The sequence below is a fragment of the Oreochromis aureus genome, linkage group 16 (assembly GCF_013358895.1).
Source record: "Oreochromis aureus strain Israel breed Guangdong linkage group 16, ZZ_aureus, whole genome shotgun sequence".
NCBI classification, from domain to species: Eukaryota; Metazoa; Chordata; class Actinopteri; order Cichliformes; family Cichlidae; genus Oreochromis; species Oreochromis aureus.
Genome location: NC_052957.1, coordinates 30,372,528 through 30,397,126, shown reverse-complemented (window position 1 = coordinate 30,397,126; position 24,599 = coordinate 30,372,528). Strand labels below are relative to the sequence as shown.

General features: G+C 40.6%; 1 protein-coding gene across 2 annotated transcripts in view; it reads left to right on the top strand.

Moving 5' to 3' along the window:
* The window catches only part of pde1a (phosphodiesterase 1A, calmodulin-dependent), a 43,692-nt gene that overhangs the window by 7,004 nt on the left and 12,089 nt on the right, over positions 1 to 24,599 (top strand). The window contains exons 2-5 of one of the 2 annotated variants that reach the window (XM_031748424.2): positions 7,427 to 7,453; positions 16,346 to 16,459; positions 16,550 to 16,732; positions 23,712 to 23,778. In XM_031748424.2, coding sequence (XP_031604284.1) covers positions 7,427 to 7,453; positions 16,346 to 16,459; positions 16,550 to 16,732; positions 23,712 to 23,778 — 391 coding nt within the window. Of the gene's footprint in view, positions 1 to 7,426; positions 7,454 to 11,898; positions 12,166 to 16,345; positions 16,460 to 16,549; positions 16,733 to 23,711; positions 23,779 to 24,599 lie in introns of those variants that run through there. The other variant, XM_039599552.1, reaches the window with a different exon arrangement.

Sequence of the window (24,599 nt, the reverse complement as noted above, 5' to 3'; positions counted from 1 at the left end):
TATTTAGAAGGGCCTTGTGACATTGACTTCTCTATTATAACCTGTGACACCTGTTAAAGCAAGTTTCTGAAACTTACAAATTATTCTAAACTTTCTCCAAATTAAATAGAGCAAGCATGAATGAATACAAGATTAAGACCCATTCAAGTGGTCACAAAACCAGCTGTTGCCTATTTCTTTGTGTGAGCGATTGTGTCTTTGTGCTCATTACAATATTATTTCCTCCTGGCAGACATAAAGTTCATATATAAATTAATCACAGAGCTTAAAGCTGTTTGACAAGAAAACAAAAAAGTGTGGAGATATTTATTTATTCGTTTATTTTTGAAAATTTTCCCTAGTTTAGTTTCCGTGGTAACAGCAGAACATTTCGATGCAGTAAACTAGAAAACGACAGAAAGAGAATAGAACAGCTTTTCATTTACTTTTGTGTTTTTTTTTTTTTTTTTACACATTTAGATGCATAATTTTTTATTATGCTGTTTATTGTTTTTTGTTTATAAGTAGGCTTTGGTGAGAAGCTGAGTGGAATTACAGAGGAAGTGTAAAAACAAAAGCAAAAAATAACTTTTTTCTGACACATTAAAGAGCAGGAATCAGCTGAAAAAGCTCAGCTATGGAAAAAACGTTCTGCCATCTGAGGATGTATTAAAAGAAATACCAAACTGTCCAGGTCAGATTAAGTAGAAACTAATCTTTATAATTGTTTTTGCATGTCTGGCTTGTTGTCATGCTTCAAAAATTAAATTTAGGACCAATCTGAATCCACCCTGATGGGGTGGTTAAGAAACTAAACAACAAAAGGCTGATACTGTGTAGTGTGTACACTGCTTCAATTTAATGGAGGTTCAGCTTTTTCTCCAGGACACTTGGTCTAGACGTAGGCGGGTTTGATGGAGTTAACCATCAAAAACACACGCACGCACGCACGCACGCACGCACACACACACACACCCTGCAGTGATGCATTGCAAACAGAACAGTGCACAAAATAAAATACATTCCATAAGCTCAGTGTTAATGATGCAGAGAAGAAAATGTGTAGGTGAAATCACAAAACAATTGGTACAAGGACAAAGAAAAAAAAAAAAGGTAAAGACGCAAAATGCAAATTCTTTCGCTGAAGGCGTCACCCTGGAAAAGTCATGATAGGGGTGTGAGTCATTCTCCAGAAACTCTCTGTCCTCACCTGTCACTATTGCTGCTGCCGCGTGCTGGAGAGTTTTCTCTGACTAAGAAAACAATGCAGCGACCTGGCACTGATCAGCGTGCCTTATACAGCTTTGTAATTCAGCTCTGATCCGCCCACGCAGGCCGGCGTACAATTACCATTCGACCATGAAATAACAGGTCTCTACAGTCGCATTTCAAAGCTGAGACGTGTCAGAGCTGTGATTAGCTGCTGGGGTCAGATTCCAGAGCTGTGACTGGCTAATTTCAGACCAAATGGAGCGTTTAGATCGTCGTCATCTACTTGTGGGGTAATCTGCTGTTCAAATTTACATTCCAATAGGTCTTTAGGTTCGATGATGCATGATTTAACGCTTGCATTTTGGTGACATTGACTTTGTTTTGCATGGTATTAATAGTAGCAAAATCAGCTCTATTTGTCCCTTTTCTTCTGACCTCATTAACATGTAATGAAGTGATAACACTTTCCAAATGGGATTTGGGCATATTTATCAAAGGTGACAAAACATGTAAATTAACATTAAAATCTTGCTACTTCACCAGTACCACCTCTTTGGCCTCATTTGGAAAGAGTGATGTTGTGTAAAAAGCACCAAATAGCAAATTATTTAGCCATATTTTATTTTTGTGCATATTCACATTGTTGATGTCTGAAACAAATCTGTGTGAAATAATGCCAACCTTAACTGTAAATTTTAGAAACCTGCGAGGGATACATTTTGGTGACTGAATTTTAATTTTCTTTTCTTTACTTGCAAGCACAGGTGGATTCATGAAGGGTTTGCTAGGCACAGGCCCAGGAACCCAAGTGGTCCAGGCCCAAAGGACCAGAGCCTTGCTTTGAAGTGGCTTTTAACATCTGTCGTTAAAAAATAGCATCAAAGACTCTTAAACCAACTACAAAAAAGAGGAATATAAAACTACAAATAGAATATAAATGACTGCAGAGAGACACAAAACAACTGCAAAGTGAACCAAAGTAACCATTAAATGAGGCAAATGACAAAAAATGATAAAAAAGACATAAAACCACAAAGTAACACAAAACTACTTCAGGAGTTATAAAATGACTACATAGAGATATAACCCACTGCGCAAACTCCCCTCCCTATCTGTAAGGGAGAGGCCAGGAACCTTTCAGACAAATCTGATTTCCACCGCTTGTATCCTCAGTCTCGTTCTTTCATTCACTCCCCATAGGTGAGGGTGGGGACGTAGACTGACCGAGCTTCACCACAGCTCAGCTCTGTCTTCACCACAACAGACCGGTACAATGAGGACGATCCATTTCTCGATCTCCCGCTCCATTCTCCCCTCACTCATGAACAAGAACCCAAGATACTTAGACTCCTCCACTTGGGGCAAAAAGTCGTCCCTGACCTGGAGTGGGCACTCACACATTTTCCCGCTGAGAACCATGGTCTTAGATTTGGAGGTGCTGATTCTCATTCCCGCCACTTCACACTAGGCTGCAAACCGGCTGAAGGTCGTCACCTGATGAAGCCAACAGAACCACATCATCTGCAAAAAGCAGAGATGAGAGTCTGAGACCAGTGGAAGCCTTGAAACGAGCCCGACTTATTGCCGGCTATGTTGACCAAGTCTTTGCAGTGGTTGTATAAGGATTGAATAGCCCGTAGCAACGGTCCGGACACCCCATACCCCCGAAGCACCTCCCACAGGATACCCGAGGGACATGGTCGAATGCCTTCTCTAAGTCCCTAAAACACATGTAGACTAGTTGGGAAAACTTCCATGCCCCCTCATGTATCCTCAAGAGGGTGAAGAGCCGGTCCAGTGTTACACGACCAGGACAAAAAACCGCATTGTTCCTCCTGTATTTGAGGGGGACGACTGTAGATGAGTCATCCCCCTAATCCCCAGACTCTGCTTCCTCTACAGAAGACGTGTCAGTGGGATTAAGGAGGTCCTTGAATCCCCTTCCACTGCTGCAATGTCCTCAGTGAAGCAGTGCGCCCACATTATACACAGTGTAGGTAGATTTTTCCTCCTGAAGTCGCCTGAGGTCCTCTTTGAGGCAATGGTTCCTTCCACTGCCTGATACAATGTCTACTCAGTCGACGCAAGCGCTACACAACTAATTCATTCACCCAATCATTCACACAAGCACTTCTAAGGTTAGTGCTAAGAGCATTCTCTTTTCACCTGGACCTGAGTGTGGGTTAGTATCTTGCCCAAGGATATTTGGTTTGGAGCAGCTTGGGATCGAACCATCTCCTTCTGAGACTCTGCCACCTGACAGTCTTTTGACAGTCTTTTTCCATGGCCTCTCTGAACTCCTCCCACACTAGAGTTTTTGCTTCCACTGCCCTGGATGCGTTTTGCTTAACCTGTCTGTACCTATTGGCTGCCTCAGAAGTCCCACAGGCTGACCAAGCCCAATAGGACTCCTTCTTCAGCGTGATGGTTCCCTTCACCACTGGCATTCAACATTTGGTTCTTACCACCATCTGGTTGGTTACCACCACGACAAGCACGAACCACTTTGTGGCCGCAGCTCAGTGCAGCAGCTTCACCAGTGGAGGTGCTGAACATGGTCCATTCGGACTCAATGCGTCTCCCTCAGAATGCTGTTAAAGCTCTGCTGAAGGTTGGAATTGAAGATCTCGCAGACCGGGGCTTCTGCCAGGCGTTCCTAGTGCACCCTCATAATACGTTTAGGCTCGCCAGGTTTGTCCAGCATCCTCCCCCGCCACCTGATTTAACTCACCACCACATGGTGATCAGTTGACAGCTCAGCACATCTCCTAACCCAAGTGTCCAGAACATATGGCTGCAGATCTGATGATACAATTACAAAATCGATCATCGACCTGCGGCCTACAGTGTCCTGGTGCCATGTGCACTTATGGTAAATCAACTGATTGTTATATAGCGCTTTTCTTCACTCCTAGAGCACTCAAAGCACTTTATAGAACATATCACATTCACCCATTCGCACTCAGTCACACAAGCACTTTTTTCTATGCTTTTAAGTGCTTCCTAACTAACATTCACACTCCGATGGATGCAATGGAGAGCAACTTGGGGTTAGTATCTTGCCCAAGAATATTTGGCATGCAGACTGGGGGAGCCAGGGATCGAACCACAAACCTTCTGATCAGCAGATGAAGGGTGTATGGACACCCTTAGATTTATTAATCATGTAAATTTCCTGTACCTGTTATAGATACCCACAAAAAAATTACTCAGTCCAAAGTTCAAACATTGATTGTCATATTGATGGCCAAAGTGGGTCATGGCTGGATGCCCAAATTGTGGATCTAGTTTGGACGGAATTGGTTATGGACCAATGGACCCAATATAGATCAGATCTGCATGTCCATCCAACATCCAATGTATGGTGGGAAATGACTAAAAAGTGACATAAAAACACTTCAAAAAGACATAAAATGTCTACAAAGGGACAAGAATTTACTGCAAAGTAACACAAAAGAACTTCTAGGAGACATAAAATGACTACAAAGCTAAAGAAATGACTAAAAAGTGGCAAAAAACAACATCATAAAGACACAAAATAATTCTTTGAAGGAGACACAAATATGTAATATGACTTAAAATGTTGGAAAAAAATATCTGCAGACTCACGAGACATCAAAGACAATCTTTAAAGAGATAGGAACCAACAACAAAGAGATATATAATAAAAAATGAGACAAAAATGACTGCAAAAAGACACAAAATAAGCAGAAAAATGAAAAAGAGTTGCAAAAAAGATGCCAAAAAACAAACAGCAAAATAGCTCCTGCAAAGAGAAGTGAAAAAGACAGAAAAGGAACCATGAACTGCTTTTTAAAAAGTCAGTATTTGTTTAATATGTGTTTCCATCCAGTCATGTCAAATACTGCTTGTGTTCTGTTTTCACTCCCTGCTCCGTGTGCTTTAGTCAGCAATAAGTACTTGGTTTAATTTAGGCAGTAAAAAAACTTGATTAAATTTTTAAAAATAGTTAAAAAAAAAAAAAGTAAAATTTGTCCCCTATACATCATTGACCTTGTGTGATGATAATGTAACAAAGGTGAGCTTCCATACATGACACATTAGTTGTAAGAGAGCTTTTTCATTATTGCGAGAAATGTGTGTATCTGTCAGATGTCAGCATTTACTTGAAAATCCATCCCAAACACACATACAACATATCATATGTTTCTTTACATGTGACACAGCTTTAACCTGCATGCATGCCCAATATCACGATTGGAATGTCAGGTTCTTTAACCTTTCATCGCTACAAAAATCTGCAGACTAATATTTCATCCAGCAAATCATTTGTCAGTACAAAGTTATATTTAGGCACCCTGTTCATTAATTTGGCCTCTGCCTTTATCAGAGAACAGTCTGCATGGACTGGCTTTACTTTGCATCCTTCACCACATAACAGCGGTAAAATGTAATCATGTGCAACAGCTTTACAGTTTCACAAAATTAACAATAAATCATTTAACAGGTGCTGTTTCCCTAGATTGGACCTTACTATGAGGCATCTGTGTTTTAGAGGGAAAGGGAAAGGTTGTCTGCGCTGGCACATTTAGAAGCTTCCAAACATTTTATTGATGCAACTTTGTTGGGAAAATATCCACGCCCCCCTTTGGCATAAGACAGGAATCATCAACCTCAGTGAATTCAAATGTTGAGCTGGAGGCAGTGACATCATTGTCAGCCATCACGCTCAGAGAAATGAATGAGAAAAATTGAGTCTGAAATGGAGTGTGACACTAGAAATATATTCAAAGAAAAAAAAAGTGGCTAGGGTATGTGTGATCCCTGGTTGATGTAGGACAAAAAAAGCTGACAGCAAACCCCTGAACCCCTTTTAAGTCATGATTATTCTTTGTGTAGGGTTCTAATAATTTGGGGGCTTTTGGTGATATAAACACGAATTGTATTGTAACACAGAGTCAGTCATTCACTTAAACTGCTATAGTTTCTTTCATTGTTAGCAGTCTATCTGCAGTTCTTCTTTGGCATGTGCCTATTATAAAAGGAAACATAGAAATGTGAGGATTCTCAGGCTGATTATCAAGAACATGTTCATTTATGATGCCTGCAGAATATGCTACTATCCTCCGTACACTGAATCTAAAAGGAGGTGTATCATATCTGTGTGTTCATATTTGGCTGTGTTATGACTCATAGGAAGCTCCATGTTTGATGCAAATTGCTGCAATCTGCTACTAACGGGTTTAAAGTACCTAAATTACCTCCATGAGCCACTGCTGTTGCTGGAACCTCTGACAGTGTTGAAAAGCAACCAAATCAGCCACCAATCTCCACAAAATACCCAGCATTCATGGGTTCCTTTCACCTCCGCTCTCCATGTTCAACTCTTTGACACCCTGCTGGGACGGCTCAATTCCCAGAACGAAAACCTCTGCTCCAGAGCTTTGGAGTGCTTGTCTGAGCCGCCCTTGCACACAAACTGGGTAGAAAACATGATTTACTAACTGGTCTCTTTCAGACTTTTCAGATTTTATTGGAATGAGGGACATTTTAAAAACTTGATAACATAGAGGACAAACAGTTTTTGAGTATGTTGGCCATGTATCATATATGTATGGTTTAGCTTTACGTATCTTCTAAGCCTTTTGAGGCAACAGCAGTTGCCATTTTTGTAGTGTAACGCTCCCGTGGTTGCATGTCATTCTTATCTGTCTCGAGGTTAATGGAAATGACAGTTTGCTATTCGCATGCAGTGTTTGAGTTTGCTCTCTGTAATGCAGCCCCCTGACTCACTTCAGTAAATCCAAGCAGCATTTCCACCTAACCCGCTAACATTAGTGCAGGTAGCTTTGGTGTGCACTCATAAACTGTATATAAATGATGGACATGCCATCAAGGTCTAAAACGTGAAGCCAATGTGCCAAAGTACCTTAACCGGCACTTTTTCTGATGGCCACTATAAGAGCAATCTGGTCTTGTAAAAAGTCTTGTAAAATACATCATGTTGTCAATTTAATGAGTAATCCAGTACAAATGAAATATATCTCTATATACAGATATAGATATTTATTCAAGCTTCTGAATACTCTATGATTTATTTATTAGTTCCAAGTGAAGATGTGTTTTTGTTGATGAAGATAAGACTTTACTCAGAGAAGAAATATCTTTGTTAGTCTGTCATGTTTGTTTCAAGGTGTGCCTTCTAACTTAGCCTGAAACTCACCATGTGATTGGCCGATTTGATTAACTCTTGTTTGTTCTTGTTTGTTTACAGGCAGAAATATAAAAGTACATCGCAAAGGTAAGGCACGCACTGGCACACACATACACGCACAATTGCTTTTATGGGGAGTTGAAACAATTAGTTGTATTCTTGTGTATTTGTTTGGCAGAAAATCATTGTGACAACTGACAAGCATGAATGAAAAATGAAAAATACAAAATAGAGAAAAAATCAGCTTCTCTAAACTGCCGATTTTGTCACTTTTTTCTGTTTTATAAAGTGTAGAAGAAATATTTAGGTTTTGATCTGTTGGTTAGATACTTAACAACATTCCCTTGGTCTTTTGGTCTGTGAAACTTACACTACCAGTCAAAAGTTGGACACATCTTCTATTTTATAGGTTTTTCTTTATTTTCATGACTATTTAGATTAGAGATTCTCACTGAAGGCATTAAAACTATGAAAGAGCACATTTGGAATTTTGTAGTAAACAAAAAAGTGTGAATTAACTCAAAACAAGTTTTATATTTTAGACTCTTCAAAATAGCCACCCTTTGCTTTGATTGATGCTTTGCACACTCTTGGTGTTCTCTCCATGAGCTTCATGAGGTCGTCACCTCAAACGGGTTCAACAGTCTTGAAGGAGTTCTCAGAGATGCTGAGCACTTGTTGGCCCTTTTGCCTTCTCTCTGCGGTCCATCTCATCCCAAACTATCTTGACTGGGTTTAGGTCAGGTGACTGTGGAGGCCAGGCTATCTGGCGCAGCACTCCATCACTCTCCTTCGTCTTCTTCAATATGTATCTACATGTATGTTGAAGTAGTAAAAATAAAGAAAAAATATTAAATGAGAAGATGTTTCCAAACTTTTGACTAGTAGTCTATATTTTTTGAGTATTTCATAATCATGATTAAATCCTTTCTGCAGTTGTTTTGAGTAAGTCTTTGATAATTACGTGCACAAAGATTTTTTTCACCATAAAAGCACACTGAGCTTATTATGCATCATAAAAATATGAAAATGAATTAGCACGTTATTTTAGAATTGTGGAAACCATCATCGACACACAAAAGGTGTTACTTGCTTTACCCTGAAATTTAAAAGTTAGGGGATAAAAAGGACAAATTCTTCTGAAGAAAAAATAACTTTGTCTTTGTCTAAAACAGATACACTCCCAGAGGTAGGCCTTGTTTGACGTGCAACACTAAAACACGTTTCAGCTCTTTTAAAAAAAACTCCCTATTTCTTTACGTATTTTGTGTAATTTTGAAACAAATCTGACTGTAAATGTGTGTGTTCTCAGGGGATATTGCTTTTAGCTTTGTGACTATAGACTGTAAACATAGACATCTTGGATCCAGAACTTGAAGTCATTCTTTCTAATTGCCAGCATGGGGTGTCTTCCATTTGTCTAGTTAAATAGATGTCACGTGGAAAACAACCCTACGGCTGCTTTGCTCCATCCATCCATCCATCCATCCATCCATCCATCCATCCATTTTATTCCGCTTATCCTTATCAGGGTTGCTGGGAAGCTGGAGCCTATTCCAACTACCATAGGCTGAGAGGGGGGTACATCCTAAAAAGATTGCCACTGTGACACAGGCCTAACACAGAGGGACAGACAACCATTCGCATGAGCAATTTAGAAATCACCAGTTAACCTAACCCCACTAATTGCCTTTCTTTGATCTGTGGGAGGAAGCCGGAGTACCTGGAGAGAACCCATGGAAAACATGGGGAGAATATGCATATAACTCCACACAAAAAGGCCTCCGGCTATTTTCAAGTCTCACTGAATACAGGGACTTCACCTTTGTGGTTGGGGTTGTGTCTTTTACTGAAACAGTTTTAAACGCACCGCATTAGAAACTTCTAACCTACAGTGACATTTGTAAAACTCAGCAGCTACTAATAATAATAACTAATAATAACATGGAATATTTCAAGTTATTACAAAAGAAAACAGATGGTGTTTTGTTGACACCTGAAAATGACGCACCTGAATCACAATCTCTCTAGTCTTGAAGTTATCTTTCTCACCGTCTCCTACTCTGACTTCAGCTGTTACCATGGCAACTAAAACAGATTTCATACAGTTTACAGTGTGGTGGTAGGTCACCATGGCAATGTTAAAAGGCTTGGACACAGCAGAGTCTTTAAATCACCTTGTCGACAGTCCGCTACATAAAAAATATCACTTTATACTGCAGTTAAAGACGACCAGCATTTCCATCCATCCTTCCAGATCAAGCATTCTTGTTGGTCGTAATACCTCTTTTACGTTATCTGGACGAACTTTTTAGTATTTCTTTTAGATTGTTTACCTTAGTAAAAATACAAATACCACCCTGCAAAAAAAAAAAAAAGTCAAGTCATTCAAGCTTAAATAAGAAACCTACCTCAAGGAATGAACCAGTGTCTCATCAAAGAACCAATTTAAATTAAGTAGTCACATTGTTACTAGGTGGGGAAAAACATGTAATTTCTTCTCATTTCTTTAGTTGAATGTATGAAAAATGTGAATGATAACAATTTGACAGGCATAAAATAGTATTTGTATACCAACATGGTGATTCCCAGAGAGCTATTTGCTGTAAACTTGCAGGTCTTAGCATTATGTGCTGTCTGTCTGAAAAAAACAAAACAAAACTGAGGAAACTGTACAAGTGGAGGACAAAAGAATAAGTAGCAGGCCTAAAAAACTACAGCAAATCTACAGCAAATGAACTGTATCTGAGAGTCATGTCCTTGGGCAAAGACTAGAGCTGGGCGATATAAGATTTTTTCATATCACGATATGTTTTTTTCATTTCAGGCGATAACGATATATATCACGATATAAGCCAAATAACTATATTTGTAAGATTTAAATGTGCCGTTGCTCACAAGTAAAATGTGAAATAATTAGCAGCTTGTTTTAATTAAAATATTTATTTCCCATAATAAGTTCAACAGGGCAGATGTACTTAAGGAACATGAGACTTCAGTTTCAGATAAATAAAGGCAAATATTGCAAACTACACAAAAGGCAGCCGCTAAAGCATTTAAGTTTCAAAATAGAACAAACAAAACAGACTACTAAATTGTCAATTCCACTTAGAAACAAAATATTAATTCTAAAAATAAATCTTAGGTCGTTTTACAGAAGAACAGACAAATTGACTAACTTTTGTCAATATCAAATAAACTGAGAACTAAAAGGAAATTCTCAATCTCTCCTTGTTGTATAGCTTAGCTTTTCAAACAGTTTTAACAGTTACTTTAGTCTGACAAAAGCTGAATGACGAATTAGCGCTTTCAGTCAGAGATTGAGCATGCACCGCTTTATTGTATTTCCAGACTTGCTTTCGCACAATTTACAGTGCGCGCTACTCTGTTTTTGTCAGACTTGAAATAGCCGAAATACCTTCACACTACGGAACTTCTGTGGCCCTTCCGTTCGACAAGCTCTCCGGCATTGGAACCATCATCTGTTTTTTTTGGTAACCTTCGCTCACGCCTCGGTTGATTTTTCTCTAGTCGGCAAACTCATTTCCTTCATTACCCGGCTGCACGGCTGCAAAACAAATACACATGTGCGCCTTGGCGCTTGTGCTGTACGTAACAAGTCACGTGACGTGACCCTGCGGCTGTGATTGGTTCGGCTCTGCGCTACTTAATTTGGATTGGCTGTTCTTTTTTTTTTTTTTAAGAGGACAAGAGAGATGAGGCCTATCGCAATAGTTTAATTTTTCTATCGAGAAAAAGTTATTTCGCAATACATATCGTTATCGTTTTATCACCCAGCTAAAAGACCTAGACCTAATAAAGGACCTGACAGATGCATCTGGCCTTTCAGTTGATCTACTGATTGCCAAAGGCTCATCAGAAATTGTCTCAGTGGAAGGGTGGCTGTCAAAACTTGGAATTATGAGTACAGAAAAGTAGATTTTGATCCACTAGGCAATACCATCTGGAAAACTTGATGATTAGCATCAACTACTGCTAGTGGAGTAAAAGCACAACTGGATAGAAAACCACGCAATAGAACAGTATTAGTCATGGATTGGCCTCCCCAGAGACAGGACATCAACATACTGAACCACTTCTCTTGACAGAAAATAGCCAACATCCAAACAAGAGCACTAATTGTCTTTCACGAAGCCTGGAGAGCTTATAAGTATATTGCTTATTGTAGCGGGCCAGGGCTGTTCGGGGTTCTGTTATTACAGTTATGTGTTTGTTGTCATGTTGTTATGGTGACGAGTGACGCGCTCTCTCGGCGACTGTGTTTCCGGTGAGAGAGCGCCTTTTTTTGTTGTTGTTGTGTGGTTGCCGCGCGGAGCAGTGAGGGAGCGCCAGTGTTCTCGCGCAGAGATAAATAAACGGGTGCTCCCAAGAAACCTCTGTCTCCTCCGTGTCTGAGCTCGCCACATTATAATTAACCTGTATTGACTTTCAAAAAAAATGTACAAACTCTGTTTCTATGAAGTCATTAGTTTGTAATATGTAACTTAATCTGATTTCATCATTTAAAAGTAAGTCATAGGTCAACCCTTCTGAGAACTTTTCAAACTGGCATAAGGGCGCTGTTGGCTGGCAAAGACACAAGGAAGATGCACTCTACAAGGCAGCATGTTTATTTCCTGGAGGAGACTCCAGTCGTTTTCTGTGGGTGTCAGCTGATTGACAGGAGGCAGCGTGTCATGTGTCCATCTGGAGGAAGCAGATTTTCATGTTCTGGTTCTGTGGTGTGAACAGGACAGCAGCTGTGTGGGTGCTAAGAATGAAAATCCACCAGTTAGCAGGTGTGTGAAAACTGCAAGCAGACTAAAAGCATATCACTGATGTCGTGAGGTGCAGGATATCATACACATATACAGTATATGTACATTTAAATCCAGTGAAGTACAGTATTTAGTATAGTAAAGCAGACGGACTGTTACACAGGTTTTGATTGATGCACTTCACGTTAACAGACAAAGCTTATTAGCGAAAGCCATTCTGAATAATTCACAATACTGTTATAATGTAGGAACTACATTTCTGACACCACAACAGTGCTCGCAAAATCGCTAGCCCGACGTCCCGGGGCTAGCGAATTTTCCAGTCGGGCTACCAAAATCTATCTCAGCCCTGCCCGTCGGGCTATCATAGGAAGGAAAAATATATGTCAATGCTTTTGCATTCTTTTGGAAATGTAGCTGGGTAATTATGTCATTGGCATCGGGGAGCCACTGTCAATATGTGACATATTGAAATCGCGTTTGAATTTGCGCTTGTTTTTTGCTTTCACTTTGCGATCGCGCGAACTGTGTATAGAGAGCGGCAGTACTGATTGGTGAGTGACGATTAATTGCGCACCAATTCCTCTGACATCGTCTTATCACTCATTAGCTTACTATTCAAACCTGACAAGTGAAATCTCCCACAGCAAGCTTAAACATGTGAGAGGTTGATTGCGCAGAGAATCGCTGACCGTTATGTGAGTGCGTGTGTAAAAGCAGCAGGATATATATTTTAGCTCTGCTGAGCCAACTAAGACAAGTCAGGGTGAAGAAGGGGCAGCCAAAGAAAAGCCTACCACAAAACGGAAAAGTTATGACAAATCAGACTATGAGGGAAAAAGAAAGTGCAGCTTTATGGTTTCATGGACAAAAGAATTTCTGTGGCTGGAATATGACAAGCTAAATAACCAGGGGTGCACATAAGTGGTCCGCAGGTGCGCATTCGCTGTCAGAAGAAAAAAAAAAAAAAAAAAAAAAAGAAATGCGCACCAGATAAGAAGTTGCAACGCGCACCTCCAGATTTTCTGGAGGAGGACAGACATTTGTTTAGAACTCCTAAAGATGTCGAAGAAGCAAGCTCCTTTAAGCAATTACTTTGGTGTTCCTCCACCTCCAAAGAAATGTCAGGAGGAGTCCGAACCGCAAAAGAAGCGCGTATTCTCGGAAAAGTGGTTGCAGGAGGTGAGCTGGCTTCAAACAAATGATGAACACACAGAGATGTGGTGCAGAATATGCCGTGGAAATCCCACTCTAGCGGACAAAAACAGTGCCTTTTATATGTACGCAAACGCGCGTTGCAACTTCTTATCTGGTGCGCGTCTTTTATTTTGACAACAAATGCGCACCTGCGGACCACTTATGTGCACCCCTGTAAATAACATAATGTTCTGCCGGGTGTGTTGTTGGTTTTCCCTCGATTTCTGAGTCGACAAGCGCCTTTGTTACTGGGACCAGTAATTTCAAGAAAGACCCCCATTAGAACCCATGAGAAATGCAAGAAATGCAATATTGCTCAGTCTGCAATATCTTTCCCAGAACAAACACCAATTGCAAAGAACATACTAAAAATAAACCTGAAAAATCTGTTTAGAACAGCGTACTATGTTGCAAAGAGTGAACTACCATTGGCAAAATTTAGCAGTCTTTGCAAACTTCAAAAAAAAAAAAAATGTCCTAGATCTTGGTTTCACTTATCTCTTACCTGTGACTTCAGTGGAAATTCCAAATTCAGGGACCTGTCACAGACTGATTCATGTTCTACACAGTTCTTACAAGTGCATAGAAATTTCTGTTCAATTAGAACCAAGTATTTGAGTTGATGATTGTAATTTTTATACAATGTTTAATTTGTGTTTCAACAATGTTTTGATTAATGTTTTGTTTCCATTACAATATTATACATTAAAGTATAATATTGTAACGGAAACAAAACAGGAAACAAAACATCAATCAAAAAATTGCTCTCTTTTTATTCGGCTACTTAAATTTATTTTGGGCTACCACAAACTGAAGAGTCCCTGCCCGAAGGGCTACCAGGGATTTTGAAATTTTGCAAGCCCTGCACAAACAAAATTTACTCTGATTTATGGCATACAGTTCAATTCATTTTGATTAAGTTTTGTTTAAATGACACCAATTTACAACTACAATCACCTCAAGGGGCTTTATATTGTAAGGTAAAGATCCTATAGTTTTAGAAAGAAACCCTAACTATCACACAGCCCCCTATAATCAATCCCTTGGTGACAGTGGGAAGGAAAAACTCCCTTTTAACAGGAAGAAACCTCCGGCAGAACCAGGCTCAGGGAGGGGCGGCCATCTGTTACAACCAGTTGGCTGTGATGGGATGGTAGATGGGAAAAAAAAAACTAACTCATAATCAAATACAGACTGGTGTCACTCCTGGCCCTCCATATATAAACACACGGTGAGTGAAAAAGGTAATGGAGGAGAAATGCTCAGTGCTTCACAGGAATCCCTCAGCAGCCTATACTTATTGCAGCATAACTAAGGGAGGATTTAGGGTCACCTGGTACAACCTTAGCTATAAACTTGATCAAAAAGGACATATCAAAATTGTTTTAAGCCTAATCTTAAAAGTAGAGATAGTGTCTGTCTCCCGAATCCAAACTCCAAGCTGTTTTCACAAAAGAGGGGCCTGAAAGCTAGAGGCTCTGCCTTCCATACTACTTATAAATATTCTAGGAACAACAAGTAAGCCTGCAGTGCGAGAGCAAAGTGCTGTAATGGGGTGACATGGTACTAAGTCATTAAGATAAGATGGGCCTGATTATTTAAGACCTTGAACAGGATTTTGAATTTGATCTGGATTTAATAGGGAGCCTATGAAGAGAAGCCAATATAGAAGAAATATGCTCTCTCTTTCTAGTCCCTGTCAGTACTCTTGCTGCAGTATTTTGGATTAACTGAAGTTCTTTTCAGGGAGTTTTCAGGACATCCTGATAATAAGAAATCTCTAGTAGAACCAGGCTCAGGGAGGAGAAGCCATCTGCTGGAGTGAGGAGAACTAGTTAGAGAGCAGAGAGATAGAAAAAAAATGACACACTATGGGAGGAAGAGGCAGAGGATGTCAATGGTTGTCCAGTATCCTAGATGTGCCTTCCTATTAGGGGAAACAATACCAGAATCAAACATACAGAGAAACATGGTAATGGCAGCTGGATGTCTGCACCCTGAACAAAGAGAAGTACCACACCTTTCACTGAGACACTCTGGAACTAGGCCTGAATTATTGGGTATTTAAAAAAAGAGTCATGATGACACATAATTTCTGATTTCAGCCGAGAACAGACATACCACATACTACCTCCCAGCTGACAAATTTAGCTCCACGGTGATAAAAATAACTAAAGTTGACACTGAGGGAAACAAAAAAGCAAAAATACTTGAAAAGAGGCAGGAGTACTTTGACAGTTCTGCAGCACAAACTACATTAATACAAGCTGTAAATACGAGGAATGATATACACAGCAGCAAAGAAGAAAAAGAAGATACCTGATTATATTAAAGTATAAAATTAATGCCATATAACCGAATTAAAAGTGCTTGTTGTGTTTGTGACTAAACTGCATCTAACAGAAAATTGAGCATAACATTAGTTCTGTCAGGCCGGACAGTAAAGCTCAGCCTGCAGTTCCACCAGATCAGCTGATCACACATCAGCTGATGTCCAGGCTGACATTCTTCAATTTATTCTACTCACTCATATTTAAGCTGCTTCATCTTCCATACAGATACTGCTGCCTCTGCAAGCTGCTTTGCAACCCAGATTCCCTCCAGCCAAAGCATTACATGCCGTTAATCAATGCCATATGTTTTCTAACTGATGCCTGCTCTGCTGTGTTAGGGGCCTTTGTTGCATTCTTTTTACCTTTTGGCTTTCGATGTATGCACATGGAAAGACAGAACAGAACTGTACAGACAAATATGATTACTGCAGATATAAACAACAATCTCCTTTCAAATAAAGTGGTCCTGACAGGATTTTAAATGTTACCTAGCCCTTTAACACTGGGTGTCCAACCTCTGAATAACTGACAACAGTGTCAAATTGTTAAAAAAGAGTGGAAAAAAAAGAAAACAAATACTACACACTCTGTAGCTTTTGCATCATTTACTTGTTCTTCTACTGTGTTAACTCAATTAGTGTAATGCACTGTATATTTGTTTGTGCTGTCAGGCTGAAGGCGGTCCTGGAGCAGATGGACCGTGGTGTGGTGGACCTGCAGGAGCTCCGGAGGCACTTGGAGCTTGCAGCTGCCATGCTGGATGCTGTTTACACCGATGAGACCAGGTGAGCCTGAGCAGGCTGTTGAATGAATGGCTGTATAGAAAATAAAGCTTTATCATCAGTTTCCAAAAATGTGACTGTTTCTCTCTGCAGGCGCCTGCTGGACACTGAGGATGAGCTCAGTGACTTGCAGGCGGAGTCGGTGCCAAGCGAGGTGCGTGACTGGCTGGCGTGCACCTTCAGCAGGAAGATGGGTGTGGCCAAGCGTCGCCCTGAAGAGAAGCCAAGATTCAGGAGCATTGTTCATGCAGTACAGGCTGGGATATTTGTAGAGAGGTAAATGTTGCTCTGATCAGTTAAAAAGAAGGCTTGTGTTCACTAATAAGCATGCTAGAAATACTGTAGGGAGTGGTAGTGTGAAGAAAAGAAACTCACAAATTGTTTCAGTCCCATAATTTCTCCAAAAGCCTGCATTCAGGTTTTGTGAATTCAAAACAAATGCTCATGAATAGAGAAAGTGCCTTCGCAACTGCACCAGCAATGAGATTCTCACTCTAACTGCTGCTAATGGCCATTAAACATAGCAGGCATTAGTTAAGCTTTGTAAATCTCATTTTAAATCATTGTTCAGTGTGTATAAAACTGCAGACAATTCTAAGTACCTCTGCTTCACACCCCATTAGCTGTTAACTGACCTATTCAAGGATTAAAATGGCTGCAGAGCTTGGAGTGAATTTATATACTGACTCACTTTCTTCCTTTATGTCCTCCCAGGTGCTCTGACCTAGAAAATAATGAAGTAACTCTGACCTTGCCCATTATCTCCTTATATAATAAGACTGTTACAAAATTTAAAAAAAAAACATGTTATGAACATGAACTGAGTCCTGCAGGACAATTCACAAACCTGTATAATAATAATAATGTGTGCTGCAACTTCTCAACTGATATATAGATATTCCGGTTTTATGTAAGCATAATAACCCATAATCCACCCATTCATTCATCAGTTTTCATCCACTTATCCAATTTAGGGTCACAGGGGAGGATTGAGTCAACTCAGAGTCAGAAATGAATGTTGAATTGTAAATAACTATAAGTTTTATACTTACTCAGGAAGAGACTAGCAATGTGAAAAAAGCCTGGAATGTTAATGAAACTCAGTGAGTTGTAGCTGCCATAGAATTCACCATTAGCAACGTGAAGTGCGAGGGACTCAGGCTTTCATGTTTGGTTGACCTATCAGTCCACCCTTACCTCCTCCCTGATTTCCAGCTTTGCAATTTGATTGATTTATTCTTTTCTTCCAAAATAATTACTATGAACAGTATGCCACACTCCACAAATGAACTTCTGATAACTGTACTCTCCACTTTGGGTGTTTTTATGTGTTTGCTTGTTTTTTAAAATGACCTTACTTCACTCTTAAGACCTCAACATACAATCACACTGTAGACAATACTGATCTTCTAGTTGCACTCGCCCCTCGCTAGAACCTGATCATCTTTTTGCACACAAAGCCAGCTCCAAAGCGAAGTGGCTTTCCTAGTTTGGTTCATAGGTCCTGAACACCAGGGGATGAGTTCCAACACTGACTGTGACTCAAATCCAGTTCCACAGCTAGACCTTGTGAATGCTCTTGCAGGTACATGTGGACCAGATTCAATGTTGAGGCATTCATACGATTACATTTCATGAATGTTGGGTTTGACTTAGAAACTGAGGAATTCTACACTCACCCTCATACTGCAGCAACTCGTCAATCACACAGTAAAGCATACCCTATTTTATCCTGCTGTGTGACTCTAATGGGGACCATAATATTGTGCAGGCGGAAACTATCCATAGAGCTAAATGAACTAAAAACAGCTGACCATGACAGGTAATTATTAATAATTGTAGGAGCACAGAACTGTGCACACTTTGCCTTTTTCTTGCTATTGACATTTTTCTTTTGTAGTCCAGCACTTGGAGAGAGTTTTCTGGCATATTCTGACCCTGAAGGTAGAAACGATTGCGGCTGTCTCGCTGGCAGGAGGTGACATTTTATTGTATTAAACCGACATTTGATCAGAAGTTAAAACAAATAAAAACCTTTTCAGTCAGAGCTCATTTTTTTAGAGCTCAGAACCTTAAATAGAAAAAAACTAAAACAAAATAAAAATTGAAAAAAGGCTGTAGAAATGTAGACAGGCACCAAAGGCAGGGAAAGAGCAATCTGAGAAGAAAAAGAGGAAGGTGGTAAAGGAAGATAAAACAGTTGTTTTAACATCAGATTAAAATTTATCCTGCTGTTTGACTCTAATGACTTTTGTACTTTTGCACAAATATTTTGTGCAGAAAAATATTTTTTGTACTCACCTGTTCTTACTGCAACCTTTCACACTGACCTTGTCATTTCGCTGGATATGGAGTATTTCAGCATTTATTTTTTCAACCAAGCTTGATTTTTCCAGTTTTTCAGCTCCAAAATAACAGATCTGACCCAATCAGACCACTATATGTAGCAACAAGTGTGCTTGTAGCTCAAAATAGGCACAGGTACAATTATATGGTAATAGTAAAATAATACTAACCCCAGACACACAGCTAGACACTACTCTGGCCAGTCGGCTCTCTGAAATGATTTCTCTGCCTCCTCAGAAGTTATTTCCAACTCTGCCAACAAGAGTTCAAACTTCCCCACTCACATCCTGAAATATGTGTGAATGCGGTGGTGATACAGCTTCAAATCCTGGATCAAACCATTAATTTCTCCCTGCTGCTGCCTTCTTGTGAGACTTGGATGAACCCAGAATCTCTCTTTCTTTGTTTTCTTGATTAGAAACATCAGGAGCAGCTCATCGTGACTTGATGTCGACTCAGTGTATCTGTTGAGGATCAATTCTCCTCAAAATTCAACACTTTCAGTGTGTAACATTTGGACATATTGCATTCAAATAGTACATATCTTCCTAGTTTTGTCATTTCTATTTCTAGTTCTTAGATTCTTGTTCATTTAGTCTCCTCCCTTTCAAGCTGTGGTCATCTTGGTCTCGTCTGTGTTCTCCCCAGTCCGTCATGTCTCTCGTCTTCTCTGTGTCCTCATTCTGTCTTGTTCTCTGCTTCTGTTTCTCCCCCGGTCCCAGTGTCAAGCCCTTGTCTCTTATTCTGCGTCTCAGTGTCTTTCCTGTTTTATTTTGACAGTCTCTCGTCCCGTGTTGAGTGAGTTCAGTTTCCCTTCTCCCTGTCTCATTGTGCCTGATTACTACCAGCTGTGTTCCCTCCTGTTTCCTATCCCCTCATTATTCTTTGTGCATTTAAGTCCTCTGTCTTCCTCTGCTTGTTGTTGTGTTGTCCATATTGGTGTGTGTTCTCCTGGGCTCCTCGTGTCCATCACTTCCTCGAGTTTTCTTCTAGTTTTCTTCCAGTTTCGTGTTTTCATTTTCCAGTGTTAGGTTTTGTTTTCGTGAATTTAGTATCTGAGCATTTTGATACAGCAAATAAAAGCTGCCTCTTTTAGTTATCCCTTTGTGTTTGAGTCCTGCGTTTGGGTCCTACTCCTGCCTGCCACACAGCCAGCATTGACAGATCTGACCAATCAGATCATTATTTGGCAACACGTGTGCTTGTAGTTCCAAGTCTGTAGGATGAATTTTTCACAAAAGCGCAGCACATTGGTTTGCGCATACTTTACAAAACAAGTTTGGATCAGAAAAGCATGCCTAGCTTGCAATGCACTTAATGTGTAATGGCCTTAAGGTCTGATTTAAATTTATGTGAGAAGTGAATTTTGTAGAGCCTATGACAAAACCTATATAAGTGGACGACATTATTGCGGGCATTTAAGCTTGTGGTAATAGCCCAGTGTTTTATATGCGGTGCCAGTCGATAGAAATGACTAAAATGCGGGGCGATCGTGGCTCAAGAGTTGGGAGTTCGCCTTGTAATCGGAAAGTTACCGGTTCAAGCCCCGGCTCGGACAGTCTCGGTCGTTGTGTCCTTGGGCAAGACACTTCACCCGTTGCCTACTGGTGGTGGTCAGAGGGCCCGGTGGCGCCAGTGTCCGGCAGCCTCGCCTCTGTCAGTGCGCCCCAGGGCAGCTGTGGCTACAATGTAGCTTGCCATCACCAGTGTGTGAATGTGTGTGTGAATGGGTGAATGACTGGATATGTAAAGCGCTTTGGGGTCCTTAGGGACTAGAAGGCGCTATATAAATACAGGCCATTTACCATGTTTTTCCTCCTGGGTCAAACATATTTATTTCTCAAGTTTTTCCACTTCATTGCATATTCCCTCACCTTCATTCCAATAGTTTTAGCGATCTCCCTCCAGGAATTTGCTGACACTTGAGTCCTTACATTGATGCTATCATTATTATTAGTTGTGTTTGTCACTGGCCAGAATGCTACTACACTGGAGCGGACTGAAAAGCAGACTCAATGGACAAACGATGATGATATTTAATAAAGCTGTATTGAACACAGAGATATACGAAAGATGATGTGGGGATTGTAACAAAAGTCACTGACGTGGAAGCACTGAAAAGGAGGGAGAGGGAGGTTAAATTGTGAACTGCAGTGCGGTCGACCGAAGGGGAGTATGAGTTCAATAGTTTAGGATTTATTTGCAGGTGAAAAGTGAGGGTAGCCGAGAGAGTGTCTGGCTGAATGGCAGGGTGTGTGAAAGATGAAGTTCCAACCTTTTGTTTCCAGAAATCCAAGAGTGATTTTGAGCAGGAAGTCGGGCAATTGAGAACAGTGAGTAGTTGCATTTCTGGGGAAAGAATTTGCAAGAGGACTTGGTGGATTTTACCAGGAGCCAGCGTCTAGGGCAGGGATAGGCAACTCCAGGCCTTGCATGCCGGTGTCCTGCAGGTTTTAGATATCACCCTGGGTCAACACACCTGAATCAATTGATTAGTTCATAACCAGGAGAACTTCAAGACATGTTGAGGAGGTCATTTAGCCATTTAAATCAGCTGTGTTGTATCAAGGACACATCTAAAACCTGCAGGACACCGGCACTTGAGGCCTGGAGTTGCCTACCCCTAGGAGATTGCACTGCTTGTAAGTTTAATCAGAGGCTTGGCAGGAGAACAAGAGCCACAATGGACTGTAGTGGACGGGCATGACCTGGGAGATGTGGAATGTGGGATGGATGTGCATGGATGCTTGAAGCTTGAGTTTAACCACTGAAAGGCTGATGACAATCTCGATCTCATATGATCCAATAAAACAGGGAGCGAGCTTGCAAGAGATGGCCTTAACATGAATATCTTTAGTGGCTAGTCAAACCTTTTGTCCTGGTTCATATCTGAGAGTGGGTGTTTGGAGGCAATCTGCATAGTGGCAGTGCTGATCGACTGTTCGGAGTACGGCCTCTGGGCCTAAATGCGCTATCTGCAGGTGGTGCTAAATGGAAGGAACAGTGAGATCTGCCTCTACTTCTCGGAACATAGGCAGATGGTAACCTAAGGATACGTTGAAAGGTGAGAGACAGCAGCAGATAAGGTGAGTGAGTTGTTCTGTACTCTACTCATGGGAACTGTGAGGACCAGATGGCTGAGTTCTGTGTTATAACAAAACTGAGCCAATTCCAACTCTTGATTGAGCCTCTTGGTCAGGCTGTCGGTCCGCAGGTGAAACCTGGAACTGACGCTGGCTCCCACTGCAGTGAAGATCTTCCAGACCTGGGAGGTGAGCTGAGGACCCCTGTCCAAAATGATCTCCAGCGGAATGCCATGGAGCCTGAAAACATGATCAATGAGCAGTTGGGTGGTTTTGGTAGCTGTGGGTAATTTCTCAAGAGCAACAAAATGAGCAAACTTTGAGAACCGGCCTATTATGGAGAGGATTACGATCTTCCTGGAGGAAATGGGTAGCCTGGTAATGAAGTCCAGAGCTACTTGGGACCAGGGCCTATGAGGTGTGGCTAGCTGTTTGAGTAAACCTGAGGGTTGCTGGGAGTTACTCTTACTGCGTGCAGAGATGGAACAGTTGTTCCATCTCTCTTTCCAGAGATGTTAGATTGAAGGTGAGAGAAGGAGGTGAGCAATCAGGGCACATGGGTGGACACAGGAGAACACAGGACCCAAACAGAAAAACACCAGACATCACTCAGATCATGACAATATTTTTATTCTCTCACTGATAAATTAAAAAACTTCTGTGAAAAAGTAGCAGGAAATGCACATTAGGAATTTGAACAGGCCAATCACAATATTTAGTTACATTTCTAGGGAGGTGCATGCCAAGTTATGCCGTAGGTTACAGTGCAGGGTTTCAGAGTGGTTTGCAATTACAGCTAAACATGTGAGTCTATGAACATTGACTCACTTTTGGTCATTTAGAAGATCTGCAGTTTATGACACGTTGAATTTACTTCATTTTTCTGCCCTTAAATGAACTAAAAACAGGAACCCAAGCTTACCATGACAGACCTTTATTAATAAAAGACTGCTGAGAAAACAGGGCTGTGCAGACTTTAGCCTTTTCTTGCTATTGACATTTTTCTTCCATAGTCTAGCACCTGCAAAAGAGTTTTCTTGGATATGTGAATTGTTTTTATATGATGTTGAAGAGCCATAAACAACATAAAAAGTATACTTTTTAATATAACTGTATCTTATCTTTACAGTAACATCATAAATGTATTTCCTGCCACTTCATTGACATGCAGAGGTTTCTCTTAACCTCTGAGCCTAGTGCTCTATATGCTAATTTATCTTAAAACTTGTTATATATGTACAGAAAAGCAGTGAGGCGTCGCAGAATTCTGTCAAATGATTATTTCAAACGAGCACTTTCAGATGTTTAGTCATTTCAGTTATTTTTATCTGCAGCAGAAATCTGGAACACCTGCAGACAGAACAGAGAACAGTCATAGATTTTCTTCAAAATAAACGGCAGAACATCCGGCTGATTCCACCGCAGATGTGATTAAGGGGTCCAACATGAAGTGTAACAATGTTAGCGTGCAAGAGAGCTGGAGATGGAGATCATATAGGGAAACTGTGAAGTCCACTATCATTATATTGTAAATGACTCGCAGTGATAGAATGGTATCAGTTCATCTGCTGCAGCTTAATGACGCATGAAATCAAAAAATATCTGCTGCACCGAAGCAGCGCTCATTGTGTGTCTGTGAGTGTTTGAGTGTGTGTGTGTGTGTTTAGAATACGGTTACCATGACAACAAACAATCCATCCTGGTCACAAACTGTGGAGGAGAGTGGCTGGAGGGGGTCTGTGCGGGGAATGTTTATATGCATGCCACTGCCTGTATCAATGTGTGAAATTAGTGCGTGATATTTTTATCTGTGTGTGTGACAACAGGATGTACAGACGGACGTCCAACATGGCTGGTCTGACCTATCCTCCCACAGCTTTGACAGCTCTGAAGGTAAAAATTACTGCTGCGGTCCCACTGGCAGCAGGTGACATTTTATTGTCTTAAACCTGCATTTGATTAGCAATTGAAAAAAATTAAAACCTTTTCAGTAAGAGTTCTGAGTTCAGAGCCTTAAAAGGAAATGAAGGGGGAGAAAAACAAAAAATTAAACAAAATAAAGAATGGAAAAAAAGACTGTAAGAAGGTAAGAAAGGTAAGAAAGTGTGTAAGAAGGTAGGAAACGGAGGGAAAAGCAATCCAGGATGATGAAAAGAGGAAAGTGAGAATGACAAGGAGGGTAAAAAAGTAAGGTAGAGGAAGTAAAGTGGAAGCAAAATAAAAATAAAAAATAATAAAGTGATATGGAAGTGTGGAGGCAGACAAGAAATACTGGAAGAAAGTTGAAATGGAAAGGAGGCAATGTGAAAGGAAAAGAGGAATGAATGAGTCAATGAGTCAGGGAGGACTTGGGAATGGGCAAAAAGGAGAAGAAAGTGAGAGGAAAACAAGAGGAAGAACGGGAAGTAGAAAAGAAAAGAATGAAGAAAAGGCTATAGGTAGGATAGGAAAGAAGACAAGGATAGGCAAGAAGGCAAGGAAAGGAAAGAAGGCATGGAAGGAAATACGAATTGGAAAAAGGAAAGGAGAAGCTAGAGAAAGACTGAGAGGGGTAATGATAAAGGAGACAGAGAAGGAAGTGAGGACCTGGTTGGGAGGAAAGGAATGAAGTAAAGATATGGCAATGAAAGGAGATAAGAGAGGACATTTGGAAGAGAAGAAAAAGTGGGATTTGGGAAGAGTATGAGGGGAAACACAAGAAAAAGGTAAAGCTG